The 25,890-nt window shown below is 41.9% G+C and overlaps 1 protein-coding gene across 1 annotated transcript in view; it reads right to left on the bottom strand.

Moving 5' to 3' along the window:
* LOC124132417 overlaps nucleotides 1-25,384 on the bottom strand; it is an 84,167-nt gene extending 58,783 nt beyond the window's left edge. The window contains exons 1-6 of the mRNA XM_048403471.1: nucleotides 25,281-25,384; nucleotides 25,033-25,102; nucleotides 18,204-18,320; nucleotides 5,750-5,866; nucleotides 4,480-4,512; nucleotides 1,504-1,574 (exon numbers count right to left, since the gene is read on the bottom strand). Of these exons, the coding sequence (XP_048259428.1) occupies nucleotides 1,504-1,574; nucleotides 4,480-4,512; nucleotides 5,750-5,866; nucleotides 18,204-18,320; nucleotides 25,033-25,102; nucleotides 25,281-25,327 (455 nt within the window). The 5' untranslated portion in view covers nucleotides 25,328-25,384. The remainder of the gene's footprint in view (nucleotides 1-1,503; nucleotides 1,575-4,479; nucleotides 4,513-5,749; nucleotides 5,867-18,203; nucleotides 18,321-25,032; nucleotides 25,103-25,280) is intronic.
* Between the last annotated feature and the right edge of the window lie 506 nt (nucleotides 25,385-25,890).

Genomic DNA, 25,890 nt, shown 5'->3' with positions numbered 1-25,890 from the left:
ATCATAAACAAAGGCCAAAGTTGAGTGAAAATAATGGTGTGTAAAAGCAAGTATCAACGTTATTATCTAAACTAAGTTCATTGTAATATTCTTAACCAGTTTATAAATATTATATATCCCATCAAGTATAAGCTCTCTGGGTACTGTCTGAGATGTTTAAATAATTTTCTCATTTCATGAATATTTTTATTTAAGTTATTTTAAGTTAAATATACATGTATTTAAAATTTCACATCATTAAAAAATCCCAGTCACATTGATTTCTACACATCTTCATAAAATTTCAGCTCTCGGACCTTTGTGGTTTCTGCAATGAAGATTATTCAAGATTTCTAAAAGTTTTTTGGTGTTTTTTTAAATCTGTGTTATTTAATACATATCATAAAAATAGTTGGAGTTTCCTAGACCTTTCGGCTGATTTTTGCCAATTTCAGCCCCCAAGAAATCTTTTTATTCCCCAAAATGTAGTTTTTCATTTGGAAGCCATTCACAAAGGTGAGTCGTTTCATGGAATGAGACATTTTCCAAATGTTTAGGCTCTTAGTAGAAGTGGTCAAGACAAAGAAGAATGTGCCATGCCACCATCTTCCATGGTGAGATAACAAATAACTTGTCTATAAAACCTGACGGTCACATTTATAAGTATTGTAACATCTACGCAGTTTGATTTCAAATTTGTAGAATATCCATTAAGAAATACAAGAGATATTCTTTAAAGGCCCTCTCTCAGGCTTAAAAAAATAGAAGAATTGGTTCTCAGGCAATGGCTTTTGAAAATATAGTGCGGGCGGGTGGTGTTATGGTTTTGGGGGGTTGTTGAAGCTGTTGTTGAACGTTTGTTTGCAATAATTTTGGCAAAATCATTTTGTTCTCAAGTATTGTAGCATTTCTCTGCTGGGGTCGTGTGTTCAAGACGCAGAATATTTCAAGATTTTTTTAAAAATGGAAATAAAAATGAAACGTGCGGCCAATCTCATTAAAATCAGATCTTAGTTCTCGCTACCGCTAAACAAAGATCTGAGGACATCCCATTACAAGTCACGTCAGAATGACCTTTCATCCAACCAATCAGAGCGTCGCTTTCCAGATCATGAAAGTGACGGTTGGAATGTGTTTTCTAATCATGCAACCTCAAAATATTTAACACGGGGTACTCCAAACGACTGTTACAGGTTTTATGATTATATCCATACAATCTAGGCCATCTGTAAGCGATTCCAGAATATGTTTTTTTTATCAGTTTTAAAATCTGTAATCGAGAATACTTCAAAATATGTTTCGAAGTGATTTCTTGTCAGTCATTAAATTTCATTGGTCGGTCAAAGTTCGGGAAAGGTCGTTCTGACGTGATTTTAATGAGATTGACGTGCAGCAGACTTTATGATGATGTGCCTGATAACCAAGACTATTATTTTTTTAGCCTTAGCTTTGCAGAATTATGGAGCAGAGATCTAACGATGTTATGGCCTGTAATTTAACGTGGAGTAAATTTGTTTGACCTACCTGACATCCACTCTGTGGCTATTTCTGTGCTCATTGTTCTCCCCAAGCACATGTATGTGACTGAACAGCCCCTGCAATACACAACACACATGTCTGAACAGCCCCTGCAATACACAACACACATGTATGTGACTGAACAGCCCCTGCAATACACAACACACATGTCTGAACAGCCCCTGCAATACACAACACACATGTCTGAACAGCCCCTGCAATACACAACACACATGTATGTGACTGAACAGCCCCTGCAATACACAACACACATGTCTGAACAGCCCCTGCAATACACAACACACATGTCTGAACAGCCCCTGCAATACACAACACACATGTATGTGACTGAACAGCCCCTGCAATACACAACACACATGTATGTGACTGAACAGCCCCTGCAATACACAACACACATGTCTGAACAGCCCCTGCAATACACAACACACATGGATGTGTCTGAACAGCCCCTGCAATACACAACACACATGTATGTGACTGAACAGCCCCTGCAATACACAACACACGTCTGAACAGCCCCTGCAATACACAACACACATGTATGTGACTGAACAGCCCCTGCAATACACAACACACATGTATGTGACTGAACAGCCCCTGCAATACACAACACACATGTCTGAACAGCCCCTGCAATACACAACACACATGTCTGAACAGCCCCTGCTATACACAACACACATGTCTGAACAGCCCCTGCAATACACAACACACATGTCTGAACAGCCCCTGCAATACACAACACACATGTATGTGACTGAACAGCCCTTGCAATACACAACACACATGTATGTGACTGAACAGCCCCTGCAATACACAACACACATGTCTGAACAGCCCCTGCAATACACAACACACATGTCTGAACAGCCCCTGCAATACACAACACACATGTCTGAACAGCCCCTGCAATACACAACACACATGTATGTGACTGAACAGCCCCTGCAATACACAACACACATGTCTGAACAGCCCCTGCAATACACATGTCTGAACAGCCCCTGTAATACACAACACACATGTATGTGACTGAACAGCCCCTGCAATACACAACACACATGTCTGAACAGACCCTGCAATACACATGTCTGAACAGCCCCTGTAATACACAACACACATGTATGTGACTGAACAGCCCCTGCAATACACAACACACATGTCTGAACAGCCCCTGCAATACACAACACACATGGATGTGTCTGAACAGCCCCTGCAATACACAACACACATGTCTGAACAGCCCCTGCAATACACAACACACATGGATGTGTCTAAACAGCCCCTGCAATACACAACACACATGTCTGAACAGCCCCTGCAATACACAACACACATGTCTGAACAGCCCCTGCAATACACAACACACGTCTGAACAGCCCCTGCAATACACAACACACATGTCTGAACAGACCCTGCAATACACATGTCTGAACAGCCCCTGTAATACACAACACACATGTATGTGACTGAACAGCCCCTGCAATACACAACACACGTCTGAACAGCCCCTGCAAAACACAACACACATGTCTGAACAGCCCCTGCAATACACAACACACATGGATGTGACTGAACAGTTCCTGCAATACACAACACACATTTATTACAAATAGGGTTAAAAATAACCAAGTTCATTCAATCGTATTTGCACTAGTGCATTAGTCCCATCATCCAGCATTATTTACATCATTCATATTTTATTGTAATGTAATAGTTTTAGGTACAAATTTGAATCAATGGAACTTTTAATTATTTATTTTATTCAAGACATCCTACTGGGTGATCAGTGGGCTGTGGCTGGCAACACAACACAGCCCAGTTAACCAGATCCCTAACACCATCACTTTGTCACAACACACTATGCATATGAAGGTATCTGAGTGACGGACAGGGTTTCCTCAAACATACAAAGCCTTATATAATAGAGTTCTGATAACTGTCTTTGATAAACATCCTGTGTTATCATAATCAGCATAACAAGTAATGATTTGTATCAAACTATAGCCTTAAGCTTGTCCTGGCTATTTAGCTGCAACAGTGTTGACATTGCGATAAACCCATACAATCAACTGGACCTTGGGTGCAACCCAAGCACCCTATCTGAATCTATTCACTATTTTCACACATTGAGTAAGCCTTATTTACTAGTCATTTTAAAGCCATTCATAAGGAACTGACATGAGTCAGCCATAGTGAGTCACTCAACCAGTGGGACAGTACCAACTACAGAGCTTAGCTGTCTTTATCTGGATCTTCACTGCAGATTATGTACAGCCAAACCCTAATGTTTGACACTGGACAGTATTTCCGGGGAAAGTGTCAAGCAACAAGTGACTTGTATTCGTTTGCTCTGAGACATGGCAGTCATAAGGTGAACATTAACCCTTCCACTTGATCAATCATGGAACAAATTCCGGGGTACATTCAAGTACTGCTTTATTATGTGCCATAGCAAGCACCTGCAGCAAGAACTGATGCTATAGCAAGCACCTGCAGCAACTTATGCCATAACAAGCACCTGCAGAAGCAATTGTTGCCATAGAAAGCACCTGCAGCAACAACTGATGCCATAGCAAGCACCTGCAGCAACAACTGATGCCATAGCAAGCACCCGCAGCAACAACTGATGCCATAGCAAGCACCTGCAGCAACATATGCCATAGCAAGCACCCGCAGCAACACTGATGCCATAGCAAGCCCCGCAGCAACAACTGATGCCATAGCAAGCACCTGAAGCAACAACTGATGCCATAGCAAGCACCTGCAGCAAAATAAGAACTTCAAAAATCCCAAATTTTTCTAAGGGCACAAAGTTTGGAATCCTACATAAATCCCCCACACAGTAATCACACAACATGCAGCTGAACTGAGTTGGTCATAGGTACAACACTCATTTGGATCAGATTCTACTAACACATACAATCTATGCTATATACATAAGGTCAAAGAACAACTCACATCTCCTATCCTGGGTATCACTCCTTCTTCACTCTGCAATAAAGTATGAGTTCATTTATAGAGTATTTGTCAGTAGAAATAAGAGCATGATTTATTGTTTCAGTGATGAAGTTAAGCGTTGAGCATCAATATCAATATCATCATGATCATTGCATTGAACAGTTTTCTATCGAATGTTGCATAAATCTCCCACAAAACAAACATTGATCATGTGCTAGAAAACCATATGAGAACAGATTTTTATATATTTTTCCTTGTTTATGGAAATATGGCCAGAAATTTAGATCAGTATGTAAAAAAAAAAAAAAAAAATATTTTTTAGGATTTCCTCTAAATTTGAAGTAGGTAGGACAAAAATGTGGGGGCGGGAGGAATAGGTAAATAAACAACAACAAATGTCGCGGCTGGATTGGCTGTTTAATGAAAAGAAATATTTTTCTTGAGTCTACACATTCCAAAATCTACTGTTTCTGCTTCTTCCCAACTTTTAGGGAGCAGTGGAGAGGAGGCTGGAGGCCTTAAATATATTCATTAAAGCGACAGTAAGCGGGTTTGGTTTGTAACATTTTACTTATTTCTGATCAGGGGAATAAAAAACTCACTGCTTGTCACTTTTTAGATATATTTTCAGATTTCATTTTTTTCAAGTTGGCGGATTTGTAAACCAATTTTTAAAACAATTTGTGGCCTGAGTACCACACTTTCAACAACACTCATATCACTGCATATAATCATTTATCATAATGAAGAGTTTTTACAAATATGTTTGTTTGTTTGTTGTTTAACGCCACACTAAGCAATATAACATCTATATCGGTCAGTAAGGAATCAATGGTGGACCAGACAATCCAGGGATTGATATCATGAGCATCGATCCACGTGATTGACATGACATGGCATGCAATGACATGCATCAACCAAGTCAAAAAGCCTGACCATCCGATTCAGTTTGTCGCCTCTTACAACAAGCATGGTTACCTTTTATGGCACGCATGGGTTGCTGAAGACCAACTCTAACCCAGATCTTCACAGCTACATATATGTAAAATATACAGTGACCTAGTCTTACATATGAGACAACCAACCATCTGAAGTGATATCATGTATGTAAACTTGGCAAAATGAAGTTGACATGACAAAGCACAACCTTTCCCACTGTGAATCAGATGATGATGATGATGATGATGATGATGATGGACAATGAAACTGACTGCCACGAATTAGGGTGTTGTTGTCATTACACAATATTCCTTGCAAGACCTGACCTTACCAAGTTTCCCATCATTGTGTATGTCTTGCCTGTTCCTGTCTGGCCATACGCAAACAGACAGGCATTGTATCCTTCCAAGGCAGCCTGCAGCACCTCTGTTCCCAGATCTTGGTACACCTGAAGCAGAGAACTCTTAGTTAGCCTCGTATCCCATGTCCCATGCGTGGAACTATTTATCATCCAAAACTGGCTCCTGCAGGAGATATCGCTTGGGTAAGATCAAGCGATATCTACATTGTAGATATCGCTGCAATGAAATCGTCACAATCAATTGACATCACTAATGGCTCTGCTACTGAAGCTCTGCTACTGAAGACACTGCTTATTACTGTCTACAAACTGAAAAAGTTGAAAGAAGGATGTTGGATGATGAATAAAATCTCACCCTCGTGTCTTTTGATATCAAATATATCAACACTTGTTGATATATTTGTAATCAAAAGACACTCGGATGAGATTCTCTATAGCTATGCGAAAGAAGTAAAAGAACACACTATTTTTTCATGTGTCTATAGTTAATCTTTCATGGCTGGTGGGTATTGCAACACACAGCCTTCCAATTGTGGGTGTTCTTTAACTTGTTTTGAGCAGTATACTTGATTTTGTCATCAGCATCAGCATCAGCATCAGGTCACAATAACATGACAATCATATGAACAGATGGTTGGCTGCCAGATCGCCATGGAATCTAACATTTATTAGAAGTACTTCTTTCTCAGTCATGGTTGGCTGCCAGATCGCCATGGAAACTAATATTTATTAGAAGTACTTCTTTCTCAGTCATGATTGGCTGCCAGATCGCCATGGAAACTAATATTTATTAGAAGTACTTCTTTCTCAGTCATGATTGGCTGCTAGATCACCATGGAATCTAATATTTATTAGAAGTACTTCTTTCTCAGTCATGGTTGGCTGCCAGATTGCCATGGAAACTAATATTTATTAGAAGTACTTCTTTCTCAGTCATGGTTGGCTGGCAGATCGCCATGGAAACTAATATTTATTAGAAGTACTTCTTTCTCAGTCATGATTGGCTGACAGTTTCAGATTAAGACAGTTACCACAGTTACGAAATGCAGAATTTCAAAATTCAAAGTATTTGTAGCAATACATTTTTCGAAGAAGGTTGATGTTGAGAATATTAAAATTTTACTGCCCACAGAGAGCCGGAAACTTGTCACTTCTCTGTCTCAAACAACTTTGTCATATATTGTGCCCTGACTGCAGAATGCTGTGACATAATATACTACTCCAGTTTTGATAGGGACAATCAGACATGTGGTTCAACTTCAACGTACACTTGACATATGATAAGAATAAGTTTTGTATATCATGGAAAGATAAAAAATATCGCTATCTAAAAGTGGAGTAGTATAATTGTGAGGGGTTTAGAACTGAACCCTGCCAGGTTCATGTCCCCTTCTTCACAGAAGTCTCCACGGAATGTTTATTACAAAGTAGCCGAGTATATATCAACATAAAGGTGTCAAACACACAGGAAAGGCATGTGCACAGTTGATCAATCAGTTTCACTGCATAAGCCCACTATTGTACACATGCAGGCCACGATGGTTCAGCCCTACATAACGACTGTCCATATCTGAAAATATGCAACATTGTAGGTATTTATTCAGATGACATTAGCATGTTGAGACGCACAGCCTTCTCCCGAGTTCTTTCATTCTGTCACGCATAGATGTATGTGACCCTGTGACGAAGCCAAGTGTCAGAATACAAGACAATTCTCATGTCATCTGGGCACAAAGGACACAGATCACAAGGAACAGTTTTACAAATTATACACAAAATAATTAAGTTCTTTCATACAGACAAACCTAATTACCCATGATTACCATGCTAACTTTGCAACACAAAAACAGCCATATCGTACTTCCTTGATTAATGCCCGGGTGCATATTTCTTTCAGACACTCTTTCCCTTGGCGTTTAATCGAAAAGATAATAATGGGGACAACTCCATGCATAAAAGCTAATGGAGGTCTGGCATTTATTCACGGCCCAGCATTTAGTTGAGGAAATACAGTAGGTGACATTCACAGACAGACATCTTTCACACAGAGACCTAGTTGTCAGGTTGTCACAGAAAATCTTCTGTGCAAATACAAGATGAAGTGTTGTGGCTTGATATGAATTCTAGATTATCTGGCCATGTATTCATGTATATACACTGAAACCCTCTTGATCCAGACAGCTGCATTCCCCATAAATCATCTGGATTAAGGAATCATGAATATGTCCCTTTACTTATATTCATTAACCTATCACCGTATTACCCAATATTGCATGAAGTTCCTCACAACCTCGGTTAAAACTAGATGGGAAGTAAATTAGTAACCAGCTCATCTTCCAAAGCATGGTTTTGAAGCAGCCCTCTTCCAAACCCAAATTTAAAGCGGTTCTCATCCAAACCTAGGTTTTAAGACAGGTTTTAAGACCTAGGTTTTACATTGACATTTTGTAGCTATCAAACTAGCCTTTTGATACGAATATAATGCTGATTTTTGATTGTTTAAAAGTCACAATTTTATTTTTACATGAAATTCCACAACATGAATGAAACCTGCAACCTCACATATCATGTTAAATTTTGTAACCCTCTGTTTTCCCACTCAGCCACCGGGACAGGCAATGAAAGGTTGTTCAATTTTACATGTCGTGACTGCAGTTGTGTCCATGTTTTTTCTCTCGAACGCATTGATCGAATTTTTGGTATAGCGCAACACACTGTATTGTTTCAATAACAGGTATCTCAATGTTTTCTGATTTTTTCTGGTATTTCTTGCACTTAGACAGTTCATAAGTTGGATAAAAACACTCCTCGGTTTGGTTGAAAATATTGAACCTCAAGCTCGGGAAAAGCCCTCAGACCTACAGCCTTGGGCTTTTCCCTCACTCGTAGTTTTATGTTATATCCTTAACTTAATCGTTCTCAGTTGTGATCACCTGGAAGGCAAGGTTTCTGGATTAACAGGGTTTGGACTAACATGGCTTCACTGTATGTATGTAGTTTGTATAGAATGCTTCCAGTAGGCATCAGGAAGAGCAGAAGAAAAGAATATTCTGCATCCCATGGGACACACAATATGCATTGTACCAAAATCTTGACAGATATATAAAGGTCCTATAATTTAAGTATTTATCAAGCTGTAGAGGACAGCACAATACACCACTGGGACTATTTCATCACTTTACAGGATGTCCTATTTCCTGGAAGGACCCTGGAAATTAAGTATTGGGATACCATGGACCCCTAGTTTCTAAGTCGAGGTAATACCCTGTAATATGATTTACTAATTATTCAAAATATGTTTATGTTGGAACTCATCAATTGGGGTGGTGGGGTAGCCCAGTGGATACAGTTTTCACTCATCAAAGATCCAGGTTCAATTTCCTGTAAGCAATGGTATGGTTGCAATGCATGAAGCCAATTCTTGGTATCCTGCAGTGATATGACTAGAATATTTGAAAAAGCATTTAGCCATACTCACCCACTTACTACATTTAATGATGGATCATAGCTATCATGTGTCATATCACAATTCATATATTTAGTTACATATCATAGCATAGCAAAGTGTATCATTACAGCCCGCTGCAAATGTATACAAGGCCGAAGACAGGTCTGCACACAACATGAGCTATCTGACCAACCGAGAGTCATGCCTCACTGACTGCATTGCCATGTACGCAAAGATAACAAGACTACACACAGACTAATCATGGGATCTTCGAGTACTCATATCGTGTTACATACTGCTAATAAACAGTTTACAGTCTCTAACACACTGTGATTTCATAATTATTGATCAATTAGACTACATGTATCACTATAATCAAACCTTCATATGCATACAAACTGACTTTGTTTAAAGTTCACAAAATCTATTAAAGCCAATTCATTAAAATCATTCCTAACTTTTAGTCATGTGGTATGTAACCTTTGACCTCGTCAGTACTGACAAGGATTTGTCTACAAATTAGATCCAGTCATATTTAAGTTGCCATGTTGCAGAAACCAGTTTGAATTTAACATGACCCGTCTCTTAAACAGGACTATCAAAATGGAAACTTTGGTCCCATTTGATCAATATTCGTCTGGAGAAATTATCAGGAAACAAAGCCACGATGGAAGGATGGTTACGGAGCACACCTTCCTCACGAGTAATGCAGTTTTCTGACCTTATTATCATATGTGTGTATTCATGTGGCAGTACAATCCATAAACACTAAAATAACAAATCCATTACTTACAAACACTTACTTTTCATGCAAATTGTGCCCATGACGGTGCTACCAGTATGGAGAACACCTGGTGTCATGACTAATTTTCAGTGATCCACTCATAACTGTCACTGCTCTTTTGCCTTTTATCATGTTAATGCCCTATGGAATCTGTTTCAAAACTGGTTATTCTCTGGCACTGTTCTTTTAAATATTTACACATAATCAAATCTCAATATATATACGTTTGACCAATCGCTTAATTGCAGACTTCATAAACATGTATCGATATTCAAATAAATGCACATACAAATAAGCATAGAAATAAATACAGGAAGAGCTACACAGCTACACTACACTGTGGCCACACCAGCTGTGTCAAAGTGACAACTGAACTTATTGATATCCCTGCAGGGACTCTTGAATTAGGCTTCTTTCAATTTGTCTTACACTTGGCTTTATCTGGGCCTCTGTTGAATGTTTTGCAATTCTTGTATAAGCAAACTTGAATCCAGCTTAGGATACCATGCATAGATCCCTTTCAATCTGATTACCAGGCTACACCTAATGCCTTTATATGTTGTGTAACCATACAAGTGATATGTATGAGGAACACTCCATTGGATAACCTCTATAGCAGACATGTATGGGGAACACTCTGTTGGATAACCTCTACAGTAGACATGTATGGGGAACACTCCATTGGATAACCTCTATAGCAGACATGTATGGGGAACACTCTGTTGGATAACCTCTATAGCAGACATGTATGGGGAACGCTCCATTGGATAACCTCTATAGCAGACATGTATGGGGAACACTCCATTGGATAGCCTCTATAGCAGACATGTATGGGGAACACTCTGTTGGATAACCTCTACAGAAGACATGTTTGGGGAACGCTCCATTGGATAACCTCTATAGTAGACATGTATGGGGAACACTCTGTTGGATAACCTCTACAGTAGACATGTTTGAGGAACACTCCATTGGATAACCTCTATAGCAGACATGTATGGGGAACACTCTGTTGGATAACCTCTATAGTAGACATGTTTGGGGAACGCTCCATTGGATAACCTCTATAGCAGACATGTATGGGGAACACTCCATTGGATAGCCTCTATAGCAGACATGTATGGGGAACACTCTGTTGGATAACCTCTACAGAAGACATGTTTGGGGAACGCTCCATTGGATTACCTCTATAGTAGACATGTATGGGGAACACTCTGTTGGATAACCTCTACAGTAGACATGTTTGGGGAACGCTCCATTGGATAACCTCTATAGTAGGCATGTATGGGGAACACTCTGTTGGATAACCTCTACAGAAGACATGTTTGGGGAACGCTCCATTGGATAACCTCTATAGAAGACATGTATGGGGAACACTCTGTTGGATAACCTCAACAGAAGACATGTTTGGGGAACGCTCCATTGGATAACCTCTATAGCAGACATGTATGGGGAACACTCCATTGGATAACCTCTATAGCAGACATGTATGGGGAACACTCTGTTGGATAACTTCTACAGAAGACATGTTTGGGGAACGCTCCATTGGATAACCTCTATAGTAGACATGTATGGGGAACACTCTGTTGGATAACCTCTACAGTAGACATGTTTTGGGAATGCTCCATTGGATAACCTCTATAGTAGGCATGTATGGGGAACACTCTGTTGGATAACCTCTACAGAAGACATGTTTGGGGACGCTCCATTGGATAACCTCTACAGAAGACATGTTTGGGGAACGCTCCATTGGATAACCTCTATAGTAGACATGTATGGGGAACACTCTGTTGGATAACCTCTACAGTAGACATGTTTGGGGAACGCTCCATTGGATAACCTCTATAGTAGGCATGTATGGGGAACACTCTGTTGGATAACCTCTACAGAAGACATGTTTGGGGAACGCTCCATTGGATAACCTCTATAGTAGACATGTATGGGGAACACTCTGTTGGATAACCTCAACAGAAGACATGTTTGGGGAATGCTCCATTGGAAAACCTCTATAGTAGACATGTATGGGGAACACTCTGTTTGATAACCTCTGCAGTAGACATGTATGAGGAACACTCTATTGCATAACTTCCACAGTAGACATGTATGGGGGCCACTCCATTGGATAGCCTCTACAGTAGACATTATGGGGGCCACTCCATTGGATAGCCTCTATAGTAGACATGTATGGGGAACACTCCTTCCTTGTATTACTTCTTAGTGAACTATATGTGGGGAACATGTATTCCTTGTGTAACCTCTACCGTGAACTATATGTGGGGAACTTCCACAGAGGACTCCTTCCTCAAAGTAACATATATGGCTAGTGTATATTGTGCAGAAGGTTTCTGACTTCTGAGCTGTTCTCCAATACCGACAGAACATAATCTGCATGGTCATTGGTACTAGAAACTAGATTCAGTTGTTACAAAGGTTACATTTTCTTTAAATGCAAATAAAGCAGAATTTCTTATCAGGCATTGGGCTCACAACATTCTCAAGAGTAATGTCACTACTTGGTTTACACAACTCTAACCAAACAACTCTCAGCATCTTACTGGAATCTAATCATTAATAAAGGGTTCCATGTATAAACACTCTCCTCAATCTCAACATCAGACTTATGTACATGGTCTTATCACAAGTCCAAATATACAGCCCACTTTACAAATTCCTTCATTGAAAGAATAAAGAAGTACACGTGAAATAGGGCCAGCTTGTGATAAGACCTCTCACTGACCGGCCTGGCCAATGGCACAGTGCCATTAACACACACAGGCTGAGTCACTGGTCCAAGTCACACTTACCCTGGCCTCCAAATCATCAGGACTACGGTCCACAAAGAGATCATAGCACGACAATGATTGTAAGTCTATGTTAAAGTATGGGAGTTACGATCACCTTAGCGTTAAGATCGCTTTGTGGAACAGGGGCCTGCTTAGTCCAACAACTTATGTAACAACCCTAATGACAAGAGTACATGGTCATTGATTTGTCACAATCATCAGGCTATGAATTTAGACCAAGCATGAAATACTCATATCCCCCACCAATATGTAATGTCCGGTTGTGTACTGCCGCCATTTTCAGTCTTAGTCAAAGCCGTTGCCATGGAAACTCGAAAAATACATTAAAAAAAACCCAAACTATTAAAAGGCACCAGGTCACCACTAGACCTATCTACCGGTATGTCCCAAGATTAGTTAAGATATCTCTCATGGTTTTTTAATTCTGCTCCAGAAACCAATGGAGATGCATTGATATTGTTTACATACCCGTACATTACTGTGTGTACAAGCTAACAAAGTACTAGACAAGTTCTACACTCGTTATTACTCAGCCCCAGACTGGTCCTTCTCAGATAGTGTCAGCACAATACAGACTTCAAAGACATACCACCCTCTCAATATTCATACCTAGGTACTTCTCGCTATGCAGTTTGTAATATTACTCCCAGTGTTTATTTTTCACTTTAAAACTGTGATTTGACTTTGATCAGGGGTAGACTCATCCCTTATCAACTAAATGCAAGGCTTACCTGCAATTTGTGATATTTCTAGGTTTACACATTGGCATTACAATCAATTGATGCACTTCATATGGTCTCGTAGCATGCAGTTTGTCAGTAATTATATTCTGTTGGGGGTTAAATGATGTTTAATATCATGTTCTAGATTATTGCACTCATAAAGCGATGTGCGTGTGTGTATGTGTGCGTCTCTCTCCTTGTACTAGTGTAATGACTGGACTAACGGCAGTTTTATAGTGCTAGCCCACTGAGATACCACAGTTTAACATAGATACCCCACTCAGACACAGTATACTGACTCCAAGACGACCAGTCCTTGTTTTAGCCCCTTAATGCTGAGCAACAGGCATGGTAACAACAAGTACCATCTTTTAACATAGCTACAAACTGGTGGTGCTTTTAGCAGCCCAGTGACTACCAAATGTATATTGATACAAGTCCTCAAGTTGAAAGCACTATGAAAACGAAATGTCTTTATGAATCTCTCAGTAGGGGATCAGCTGCTGTATGTAATTGCTTGAGGGTGTCAGAAGGGCGTCTGTTCCTCAATAGACATGTGACAGCCACCTTGGAGTGCTGTAGTGAACAAGGGAGGGTGAAGACTACGAGCAAACAGGTCTGGAGTGAGTCGCATATCAACTGTGTTGGGCCCATACAGAGCCTCAATCCCAGCTCACACGGCTAAACACTCAGGGGCTTCGGGGTGGAGATAAGCTTACTTACACACTGATACAATTCACATCGATACAAACACATGGGACAACCAAAACTAATTAATGATCAAACTATACCCATGAGAGATATTAACAGCACCTTCTTGGTAATTATGGAAAGTTCAACCATTTAGGAATTTCCTGTAATAGCCCCATGACACACAGTGTAATTAAGCTCTTGTGATTGATACTGATTGACAACACCTAAGACAAGCAACTTTTTTGTCCAAGTTGAACACTGTAATACTAAGAAAAGGCCATCTAGTTGATCTGAGTGAGTGAGTGAGTGAGTGAGTGAGTGAGTGAGTGAGTGAGTGAGTGAGTGAGTGAGTGAGTGAGTGAGTGAGTGAGTGAGTGAGTCGGGTTTTACACCACTTTGAACAGTATTCCCAGTTATATCACGGTGTGTCAGCTTAATGTGGGAGGAAAGCCCGAAGTGATGCAGGTCTCAGACGTTTACCACTTCTGTGAAACCCATGACCATGGGTATAGTTCTGACAAAGCTAGAAACATAATCCGGGCTAACCTGGATTTGAACCCACACATGGTAGGTACACATTAAACAAATGTTAACATGTACACACATATGTCCATATAACATTTGGAACATTTGTTGAGCAATTCACAAGATGAGCAACTGGAACCTATTTTGACTGATCAGAGGTTAACATCATAACAGCTTATCTTAAGGTTGTGGAATATTTACATCACAGATCAAACAATCACCAGATTCCAGAGCTTCATTCAAATAAAAGATCAAATACATGTAAATGAAATACATTGCAAGAGATTCTATGGCCTGTGTTTGGCTAACCAAGCCATTTGTTTTGCATGTGTGCTTACCATAAACTAAAAACAGGCTACGCCCACTAACAGAATATAGTTTCCTGATTGGCTGATTATAGAATGGGTGGGGCTTGTATTGCATTATTGCGCTGAATGATGTCACTGATTTCGGGTAGTTGTCCAGTTTCTTGTGTCTTAATGATTGTATTAGCAGTCTGTGAAGTTATTTTGCTTTAATACCTCCACAGACGCAAAAAATGTCGAAGTCAAATGAAAAATATCCAAAAGCTCAAAGCATGTCCTAAACACATATGCATGAATAAATGGAAACAGAAAAAGCCACACAACAATTCAATATGGCTGTTGGTATGGCCATGTTAGAAATTGGATCTATATTCTAACACTCTATAGACACCTTTGTCTTGTTAAAGCTGTGATCATATACCAAAAACTTCAGCTATGTAAATCCAATGTTTTCAAGAAATTGTCCAACAAGGAGAAAAACTAGATTTGCTAATAGAAAGCTGCAAGTAACATCGAAACATTCATCATTGTCACTTTCTGAAAGACACTTTCCCGAGCAGCCACACTCCTAGCACACGCTATTCAAAAACAGTTAAAGAACGCACAATGTTTTTATATGACTATAGTTAATCTGTCATGGCATGAAGAAAATTGGCATGACAGATTAACTAGTCATATGAAAAAATGGGGTGTTCCTTAGCTTCTTTCGAGTAGTTGATGTGTACATCAAAGCCTCCCTGCAAGACAGCACAAGCATGTCTGCGATAATAAATCATGCCTGTAGTATCATCAAGGTGCAAATTAAGTGCACCAGTTAAATATTGACGACACAAACATTCTCCTCTTTGACTGACTCACCACACACAACCACACACAGAATATAGATCCAGGTGGCTTTGTAGCTCACCTGGACTATTTGTAACACTACAGATCAGTTTAGTTAAACTTACAATGACATAACTCATACTCCAATCCTAAATATACTTGCAAACATAACAGCAAAATTTTCTTTCACAATAAACATACTTTCTGTATGTTAAATTATGCATTGACACTTCTAACTGTCAGAAGACAAATGCTCAGTTTCAACACGACTACCATGACAGGTATGGCAAAATCTGTTCTCAAGTCAGCAAGCAATCTTTAACCCACTGGTCCACACACACAAAAAAGATTAATCAATCGATTACAAAAAGACACGAAGGCACAAAGGTCATAAGTGTAAATTCCACCCTGTGCTTTAGAAATTACTCGATTGTGATTGGTCAATCAGAGGCTAATAAATCACAATAAACCCCCTCTGATTGAAACAGCTGGTTTGACAGCTACATCTGCGCGGAAGCTAATATTAATAGAAGAGTACTTTTTTCAGTCATTATCGGTAGGCATATTATCGGAAGGCATATTTAAATAATTATATCTCCAATTACAGGTTACAAAATGGAAAGTTGAGGTTACTACAATATTCAAAGGATGTGTGGCAACACATTTCGTGCAGAAAACACGATAGAAATCTACAAAGAGAATGCATTTTATGTTTTGGGGACATTAGAGACCTTGGAATTTGGCGCTTTTCAATATACGACTGTGATGTCATATTTTGCGTCACAATAAGTGACATGACGTCATAATGGTGGTGACATGTTCGGGGAGAATGAAAGTTCTGCAGAGCTTGCTTAATTTTCTTAATGGGCGCCCCCCCCCCACCTCATGTTAGCTTACCAAGTTGTCGTGCTTATATGCTTTCAATGCCTGTGATGTGTTGGAGTGAAGTATTACAGTGTAAACAAATTGCTTGAGCACATACAGCGCCATATTTTACTTAAAGGCTGTTGTCGGCAATTCCGTAATTCAGATCCCACTCAAAACACTGGACTAAACCCATGCCGCTTCACTCAATATATTTACTAACACCCACTATTGCTGGGATCATATACACAAAATTTCAGCTCCATAAATTCAGTACTTTCACCATGTTCAGAGTAGATGCCAGAAACGGAGGACCATGCTGCTGGTACTATGTCGGAGTACAGTAGGAAGGGGATTCTGAACTGTTTGTTGCCACAGCTGGAATCATTTATGCATATCATCAAAGGACTTGTAGTGCAGAGATGTTGAAATTATGAAAAACGTTTAGAGTGGCTGGACACACAGAGGAGAATGCGCCAGCTGAAGACTCAGTTGAACCTTTAAAGAAGTGAATTTAACTGTTCTACTTATCTAACCAACTGGATGGGATAAAATAGATTATATATTTCAGCATCGTCAAAGTATAATTAAATATGGCACATGAATATTATAAACCATTCTTCTACCTACACCCAGCCAATAGTCGCACCTCACTGCATGCATTGATGTGCTGTCAGGTAGTAGTTAACAACAGACATATAATCAGGCTAAAGTATGCATGGACACAACGGGAATAATGTTGAATTGTTTCACACAGTCATGGCTCTTAGAGAGGTTGTCCAAACAAAGCCATGTCAATCCATAGGGTCCGGCACTAAACTATAGGTTCCGGCACTAAAAGTTAGGGTCCGGCACTAAACTATAGGGTCTGGCACTAAAAGTTAGGGTCCGGCACTAAACGTTAGGGTCCAGCACTAAACATTAGGGTCCGGTACTAAACGTTAGGGTCTGGCACTAAACGTTAGGGTCCGGCACTAAACGTTAGGGTCTGGCACTAAACTATAGGGTCCGGCACTAAACGTTAGGGTCCGGTACTAAACTATAGGGTCTGGCACTAAATGTTAGGGTCCGGCACTTAAAAATTCCAAATAATAACAACAATGATGATTATGATGATTACCATCTCATCCTACCAGGTACCCACTCACTGCTGGGTGAACAGACACATATTTAGAACAAAACAACTTGCCAAAGATGACACACATGTGTTACATGTGCTTCAATGTGGCACAGGATCAAAGGTCTAAAAACTCTCAGGGTCAAGCTGCAGAAACGGTCACTCATCCAAGGACTTTCCACGACCAAAGTTTCTTAACTTCACCTAATTTGTGACCTGTGCACTATGCACAGTACCAGGTGCCACCAGACCTATAACATAAGCTATAAAGATTTGAAGCATTCATATGCCAATTATATACTTCCCTTGCATGTCATCAATGTACAACCAACAATCTTACCACTTCCTGTGAGGCATATCCCTGTTGTTGCGAGTCTCCCATGGAATCATAGCAGTAATCAAATGTGAAGTGCTTGACTCGCTCTCGACTATCCCCATACTCCGGCACACCTTCCAGCTGAAACACCACCACAACATGATGTACACAACATGGATCAAGGCACGATAATATTAGCATATTGTCTTCCTGAATATGACTATATAACATTTGTATATTGTCTTCCTGCATATATGCCTGTAATGTAGCTGGCACATATAAGGCATACCTTCATAATTGAGCGTGCTGAGAGATAGTAGAGGCAGAGAGGAGAGGGGGTTGAAGGCAGAGCTTAGAGAGGGTTGGAGGCAGAGCTGAGAAGGGGTTGGAAGTAGAGCTGAGAAGGGGTAGGAAGTAGAGCTGAGAAGGGGTTGGAAGTAGAACTGAGAGGGGGTTGGAGGCAGAGCTGAGAAGGGGTTGGAGGCAGAGCTAAGAAGGGGTTGGAGGCAGAGCTGAGAAGGGGTTGGAGGCAGAGCTGAGAGAGGGTTGGAGGCAGAGCTGAAAGGGGGGTTGGAGGCAGAGCTGAGAAAGGGTTGGAGGCAGAGCTGAGAAGGGGTTGGAGGCAGAGCTGAGAGAGGGTTGGAGGCAGAGCTGAGAAGGGGTTGGAGGCAGAGCTGAGAGAGGGTTGGAGGCAGAGCTGAGAAGGGGGTTGGAGGCAGAGCTGAGAAGGGGGTTGGAGGCAGAGCTGAGAAGGGGTTGGAGGCAGAGCTGAGAAGGGGTTGGAGGCAGAGCTGAGAAGGGGTTGGAGGCAGAGCTGAGAAGGGGTTGGAGGCAGAGGTGAGAGAGGGTTGGAGGCAGAGCTGAGAAGAGGGTTGGAGGCAGAGCTGAGAGAGGGTTGGAGGCAGAGCTGAGAAGGGGTTGGATGCAGAGCTGAGAAGGGGGTTGGAGGCAGAGCTGAGAGAGGGTTGGAGGCAGAGATAAGAATGGTTGGAGGCAGAGCTGAGAAGGGGGTTGGAGGCAGAGCTGAGAAGGGGTTGGAGGCAGAGCTGAGAGAGGGTTGGAGGTAGAGCTGAGAAGGGGTTGGAGGCAGAGCTGAGAGAGGGTTGGAGGCAGAGCTGAGAGAGGGTTGGAGGCAGAGCTGAGAAGGGGTTGGAGGCAGAGCTGAGAAAGGGTTTGAGGTAGAGCTGAGAAGGGGTTGGAGGCAGAGCTGAGAGAGGGTTGGAGGCAGAGCTGAGAAGGGGCTGGAGGCAGAGCTGAGAGAGGGTTGGAGGCAGAGCTGAGAGGGGTTGGGGGTAGAGCTGAGAAGGGGTTGGAGGCAGAGCTGAGAGGGGGTTGGAGGCAGAGCTGAGAAGGGGTTGGAGGCAGAGCTGAGAGAGGGTTGGAGGCAGAGCTGAGAGGGGTTGGAGGCAGAGCTGAGAGAGGGTTGGAGGCAGAGCTGAGAAGGGGTTGGAGGCAGAGCTGAGAGAGGGTTGGAGGCAGAGCTGAGAAGGGGTTGGAGGCAGAGCTGAGAGAGGGTTGGAGGCAGAGCTGAGAAGGGGGTTGGAGGCAGAGCTGAGAGGGGGTTGGAGGCAGAGCTGAGAAGGGGTTGGAGGCAGAGCTGAGAGAGGGTTGGAGGCAGAGCTGAGAGGGGTTGGAGGTAGAGCTGAGAAGGGGTTGGAGGCAGAGCTGAGAGGGGGTTGGAGGCAGAGCTGAAAGGGGTTTGGAGACAGAGCTGAGAAGGGGTTGGAGGTAGAGCTGAGAGAGGGTTGGAGGCAAAGCTGAGAAGGGGTTGGAGGCAGAGCTGAGGGTGGTTGGAGGCAGAGCTGAGAAGTGGTTGGAGCCAGAGCTGAGAAGGGGGTTGGAGGCAGAGCAGAGATGGGGTTGATGGCAGAGCTGAGGGGGGTTGGAGGCAGAGCTGAGAGGGGACTGGAGGCAGAGCGCAGAAGGGGGTTGGAGGCAGAGCTGAGAGGGGGTTGGAGGCAGAGCTGAGAAGGGGTTGGAGGCAGAGCTGAGAGAGGGTTGGAGGCAGAGCTGAGAAGGGGGTTGGAGGCAGAGCTGAGAGGGGGTTGGAGGCAGAGCTGAGAAGGGGTTGGAGGCAGAGCTGAGAGAGGGTTGGAGGCAGAGCTGAGAGGGGTTGGAGGTAGAGCTGAGAAGGGGTTGGAGGCAGAGCTGAGAGGGGGTTGGAGGCAGAGCTGAAAGGGGTTTGGAGACAGAGCTGAGAGAGGGTTGGAGGTAGAGCTGAGAGAGGGTTGGAGGCAAAGCTGAGAAGGGGTTGGAGGCAGAGCTGAGGGTGGTTGGAGGCAGAGCTGAGAAGAGGTTGGAGCCAGAGCTGAGAAGGGGGTTGGAGGCAGAGCGGAGATGGGGTTGATGGCAGAGCTGAGGGGGGTTGGAGGCAGAGCTGAGAGGGGACTGGAGGCAGAGCGCAGAAGGGGGTTGGAGGCAGAGATGAGAGGGGGTTGGAGGCAGAGCTGAGAGGGGGCTGGAGGCAGAGCTGAGAAGGGGTTGGAGGCAGAGCTGAGAGGGGGTTGGAGGCAGAGCTGAAAGGGGTTTGGAGACAGAGCTGAGAAGGGGTTGGAGGTAGAGCTGAGAGAGGGTTGGAGGCAAAGCTGAGAAGGGGTTGGAGGCGGAGCGAAGAGGGGGTTGGAGGCAGAGCTGAGAAGAGGTTGGAGCCATAGCTGAGAAGGGGGTTGGAGGCAGAGCGGAGATGGGGTTGATGGCAGAGCTGAGGGGGGTTGGAGGCAGAGCTGAGAGGGGACTGGAGGCAGAGCGCAGAAGGGGGTTGGAGGCAGAGCTGAGAGGGGGTTGGAGGCAGAGCTGAGAGGGGGCTGGAGGCAGAGCTGAGAAGGGGGTTGGAGGCAGAGCTGAGATGGGGTTGATGGCAGAGCTGAGGGGGGTTGGAGGCAGAGCTGAGGGGGCTGGAGGCAGAGCTGAGAAGGGGGTTGGAGGTAGAGCTGAGAGGGGTTGGAGGCAGAGCTGAGAAGGGGGTTGGAGGCAGAGATGAGAAGGGTTGGAGGCAGAGCTGAGAAGGGGGTTGGAGGTAGAGCTGAGAGGGGTTGGAGGCAGAGCTGAGAAGGGGGCTGGAGGCAGAGCTGAGAAGGGGGTTGGAGGCAGAGATGAGAAGGGTTGGAGGCAGAGCTGAGAAGGGGGTTGGAGGTAGAGCTGAAAAGAGGGTTGGAGGCAGAGCTGAGAATGGTTTGGAGGCAGAGCTGAGAGGGGGCTGGAGGCAGAGCTGAGAAGGGGGTTGGAGGCAGAGCTGAAAAGGGGGTTGGAGGCAGAGCTGAGAAGGGGGTTGGAGGTAGAGCTGAGAAGAGGGTTGCAGGCAGAGCTGAGAGTGGGTTGGAGGCAGAGCTGAGAAGGGGTTGGAACGCAGAGCTGAGAAGCAGGAACAAGGAACTAAAATTGAAGAAATATATGATAATAATTACATATGATAATAATCAACACTGACTTGATCTTTAATTACATTATCAATGAATAGTACTTCAGTCATTCAAAACAATAACTGGTCCATCTGACATTTTGGCATCTGTGTGTATATGACAACATTTTCAAGAGCTTAACGTCATGACAAGTTCTGGCATTGATATAACATGAAGTGATCAATCATTTTGTGCAGCTATGATTCATGATTACACAAATGCAGTACACCTGCTGAGGGGCACTCATACATGTCAATCTTAAATACCATTGAATCACTATCAGAGGACATGCATAGAAATATGGCAATTGGCCATGCCGACCATTGTTCGACATTCTCTCCGCTTTATCTGATTACACAACGCAGTGAATGGTTAAGTATAATGCTCATAATCCCCTCTATAAGTCAGTTTGCCATTGTGTGTGTAAGTAGACGTTCACAACCTGTAAACAGGCGGTTGTTTGTCACACCATATACCCGCAATTTATATTGTAAACCATATCTTGGTTTTAAATAACCATTTCTGCAGTATAATATCATTCAGTGATTATTTTGATAACGTTAAAAGAGCCTTTGAGGATGTAACAATAATCAGAACTGTATGTTATCTGCCTGATAGTGGGTGAGGGAGCTATTTACAGCACCTCCTTGGTAAGTTCATCCTTCTAGGAATTTACTGAATAGCCCATGACACACAGTGTATTAGAAGCTCTAGTGATCGATACTGATCAACAACACCTAAAACAATCAAACTATTGCGAATACTGAACACTTTAATATTAAGGACTGCCATCTTATTTCCATCAGAGTGAGTGTTTGTTTGTTTGTTTGTTTGTTTGTTGTTTGACGCTGCACTCAGCAATATTCCAGCTATATGACGGTGGTCTGTAAATAATCGAGTCTGGACCAGTGACCAGTGATTGACTTCATGAGCATCAATTCACACAACTGGGATACGATGACATGCATCAATCAAGTCAGTGAGCCTGCCCACCCGATCTTAATAATATTCCAGGAATATCATGGTTGGGGACACCAGAAATGGGTTTCACACATTGTCCATGTGGAGAATGGAACCCTGCCCCACCGCCATTTTCTGATTGATAAGAATACTGACAACCTCACTGCTTTCTCTGCTCTGAGAGTGGCCATGAATCAAAGGAGATAATTTCAGCAGCTTACCTGTACCCACTTGATACATAGGGGTTGTCACGCGAGTGTGTTTGGGGTTTGCTAATATTCTGTATTTGGAATAAACATTGTACTTAGCGAGCCTTGGTGGTACAGTGCCTAAGCAATGCAGGTTTTGGTTGTATGTGTGCATGAATATATAACGTAAATAGGTCAGTGATTAGTCAGTCGGACAATAACAACAGTCAAAACAGTTCCAACTGAAACCTTTTTTTTCAGACAGTGGAATTACTACATGTAGCCAAAATGACAATTGCCAAGACATATTTTTTGTATTTACCTTTCGTGACAATCTATCTGCTGGAGTAATTGCCCTTTATAAAAGGGAAACTACCCTAGTCTATAAGACATCATGTTTGCTTTGAATCTGCCTGGCTTGTCATAACATTACGAAATGCATTCAGATGCCCACACGGCAACCAAAAATAAGGTAATATTTCAGACATATTTAAGCTAAAACTATCTGTTATAAATTTGTAAAAAGAGCCTAGCTGTAAAGTTCTTCAAGCACAGATATAGAAAATGATCCCGCTAGTTTCTCGTATAAGTTTTCTCGCATAGGTTGCCTCATCCACATCTTTTAGAAACTGATTTTTGGTGGATTAGACTATTATTTTGATAATGATAACAATTATCCCAGTAATTTGTCCAGATATGTGATGGTTAATTCTGACTGTATCAGTACCACCGAGGGGGCGGAGTGCCCTGTTTGTTTTTTAAACACAGAAAGGAGTGCCAAACTGATATTTCTATATTCGCACATTTATCCGTACATGACCCCAATGAATACAGTTTTTATCCGTTGGCTTTTTCTTGCCGAGAAACCTACTCATTGGCCCATGATAAAAATATCGAGGAAATGTCATTAATGATATGCTTTAAAGAGTTTCTGGCAACCCTTACAATTTTATTTTATGGTGTTTAAATTTTCATACTTTTTTCTTAAAAACTGGAAGTCATAATCTGCCTATTTCAGTGTTTTGAATAACAATATTCAACTAGAACCATTGCTCTTCCGGCAGATACATTATCTAATATTATACAATTAGGAAAATATTACTTTTTAGTAATTGCACATTTGTAATAATAATTCCAGGGACACTTTAGGACATGATATCGACATACTTATCAAATGCAATATTCAAAGTTGGATTTTCTAATGAAGTTTACACGAGAGAAAAATACAATTTAGCTAACTGTGAATGTAATGTTTGACACATTAACTATGTTGTTTAACAGACTTAACATGCTTAAGGCCTAATCTTTGTTTGCTTTATAGATTATCTAGGCCTATAAGCTAAGATGAAGTAGGCAAATAATAGTCGAGCATGTCTGTAAATCAGTTACAAAAGAAATTAAGAGAACATGGCAAAGTTTATAACAATTATTTTAAGGCCTTTGATTCTGGGTATTATTGTCAAAACATTTGATGATTATAAGGCTATTGTGTTCAAAATTACCATATATTTTCATTTTGGGGCAGGTTTCAACATACTATATGCTCACTAAAAAAACAAGAAAAAACATTTCCTGACTTACAAATAAACTTGACAAGATTAATATTGTATCTCAAATATACCCCAAAACAGTTGATACATTCTGCAACCCATGCTTGCCGTAAAAGGCGATTAACTGGATCGGGTGGTCAGACTCGTTGACTTGGTTGATGCATGTCATTGATCCAATGTGCATGGATCGATGCTCATGATATTAATCACTGCATTGTCTGGTCCACACTTGATTATTTACAGACCGCTGTCATATAGCTGGAATAGTGCCGAGTGCAGCATTAAACAACAAACCAACTAACCAACATACTACATAAAATAGGAACTGGTGTAATATTTGTAACACAAAGTTCTAGAATGTAAATACTTCAATCTCATGTAGGCTCCTGTTCATTCATATACCAACAGACCATCATTTATTAAAAACATATACAATGTTGAAACACAGGGAATATCAACTTTATCTTACCTAATACTATAGCTTACGTCTGTTATACCACTGTCAATGACTACAAAAACATGTGTACAACATTATCATAAGAGTAACAGTTCACTGCATAATGCTGATTGTATTTTTTAGGGCCATTGACTAGCAAATAATCAATGTCCCAGCCAGTTTACTTTCAAAAGCACTACGTAAATGTTTAAACATAATATCCAAACATGATATCATTGTGACAACTTCCTTTCTAATCCATTGTCAATCTGTCAAAACTTTTGTAAACTTGTGTCGTCTGCTATAGTTGAGACTTCGTACCTTGACATTGTTGATGCTGATATTATCTCCACTTGCGGTCACTATGGAGTACGCTTTCTTGTCTGTCTCCCTGCAAATAGACGATCACGTCAATGGAGGAAATAGTATGTAAGTTGTAATGATGCCACGATGCTGACTGGCACACTCACTTAGCGACTCCAAAGCCCCAAGCGCCAACCACTAGGTCGTATCATATGTTGATTGTTTGGTGTTTATGATTTGTATTTAAACTGTGATTCTAGACTTACCTGCCACTAAGGGGGCGAACCCTGACCGCTACCCTCACAGTTGACATTACTGTTATAAAATATCATCCATTTTCACTCGGAAATCCACGCAATAATTGCATTTTGTATGTCCAAATGCCAGCCACAAACAAGTATCTACACTCTCACAAACTTGTGTGGACTAGTCCACTTCGTCTGCGGGGAGCAGGGGTGCGGGCTGTACGCTGCTAATCCATTGAGTGGATTTCCGTTCAATAGCTGGTCATTATGTCTGTGATAAAACAGTACAGCGGTAAAAGGATTGATTGTCGATAAGGGATTTGTTAAAAGCAGGTCAGATCATGTTCGTGCGACCGTGGAAATTCTGAGAAACTGAACAAGTTCGACACAGTTATTGTTCACATGGCAGCCAGTGGATTGAGAGAAATGCCAGGTAGACATGGTCTGGTGGGTCTGAGATTGTATTCTCTGCACGGTGCCATCAGAGGCATGTGCGAGGAAACACCCACGGACTAAGTGTGGAGGAATGGCGCCAACTAGGGTACAATTATTTGACTTATAGACAGTCGTTTAAGTCGGTCACTGTTTGACTTTGCGTTCTCTTTATCCGATTAGCTTTATACGTAAGAAA

This window comes from Haliotis rufescens, unplaced genomic scaffold, assembly GCF_023055435.1.
Source record: "Haliotis rufescens isolate VD_foot unplaced genomic scaffold, xgHalRufe1.0.p SCAF_3, whole genome shotgun sequence".
Lineage (NCBI taxonomy): Eukaryota > Metazoa > Mollusca > Gastropoda > Lepetellida > Haliotidae > Haliotis > Haliotis rufescens.
This window is presented reverse-complemented; position numbering and strand designations above follow the sequence as displayed.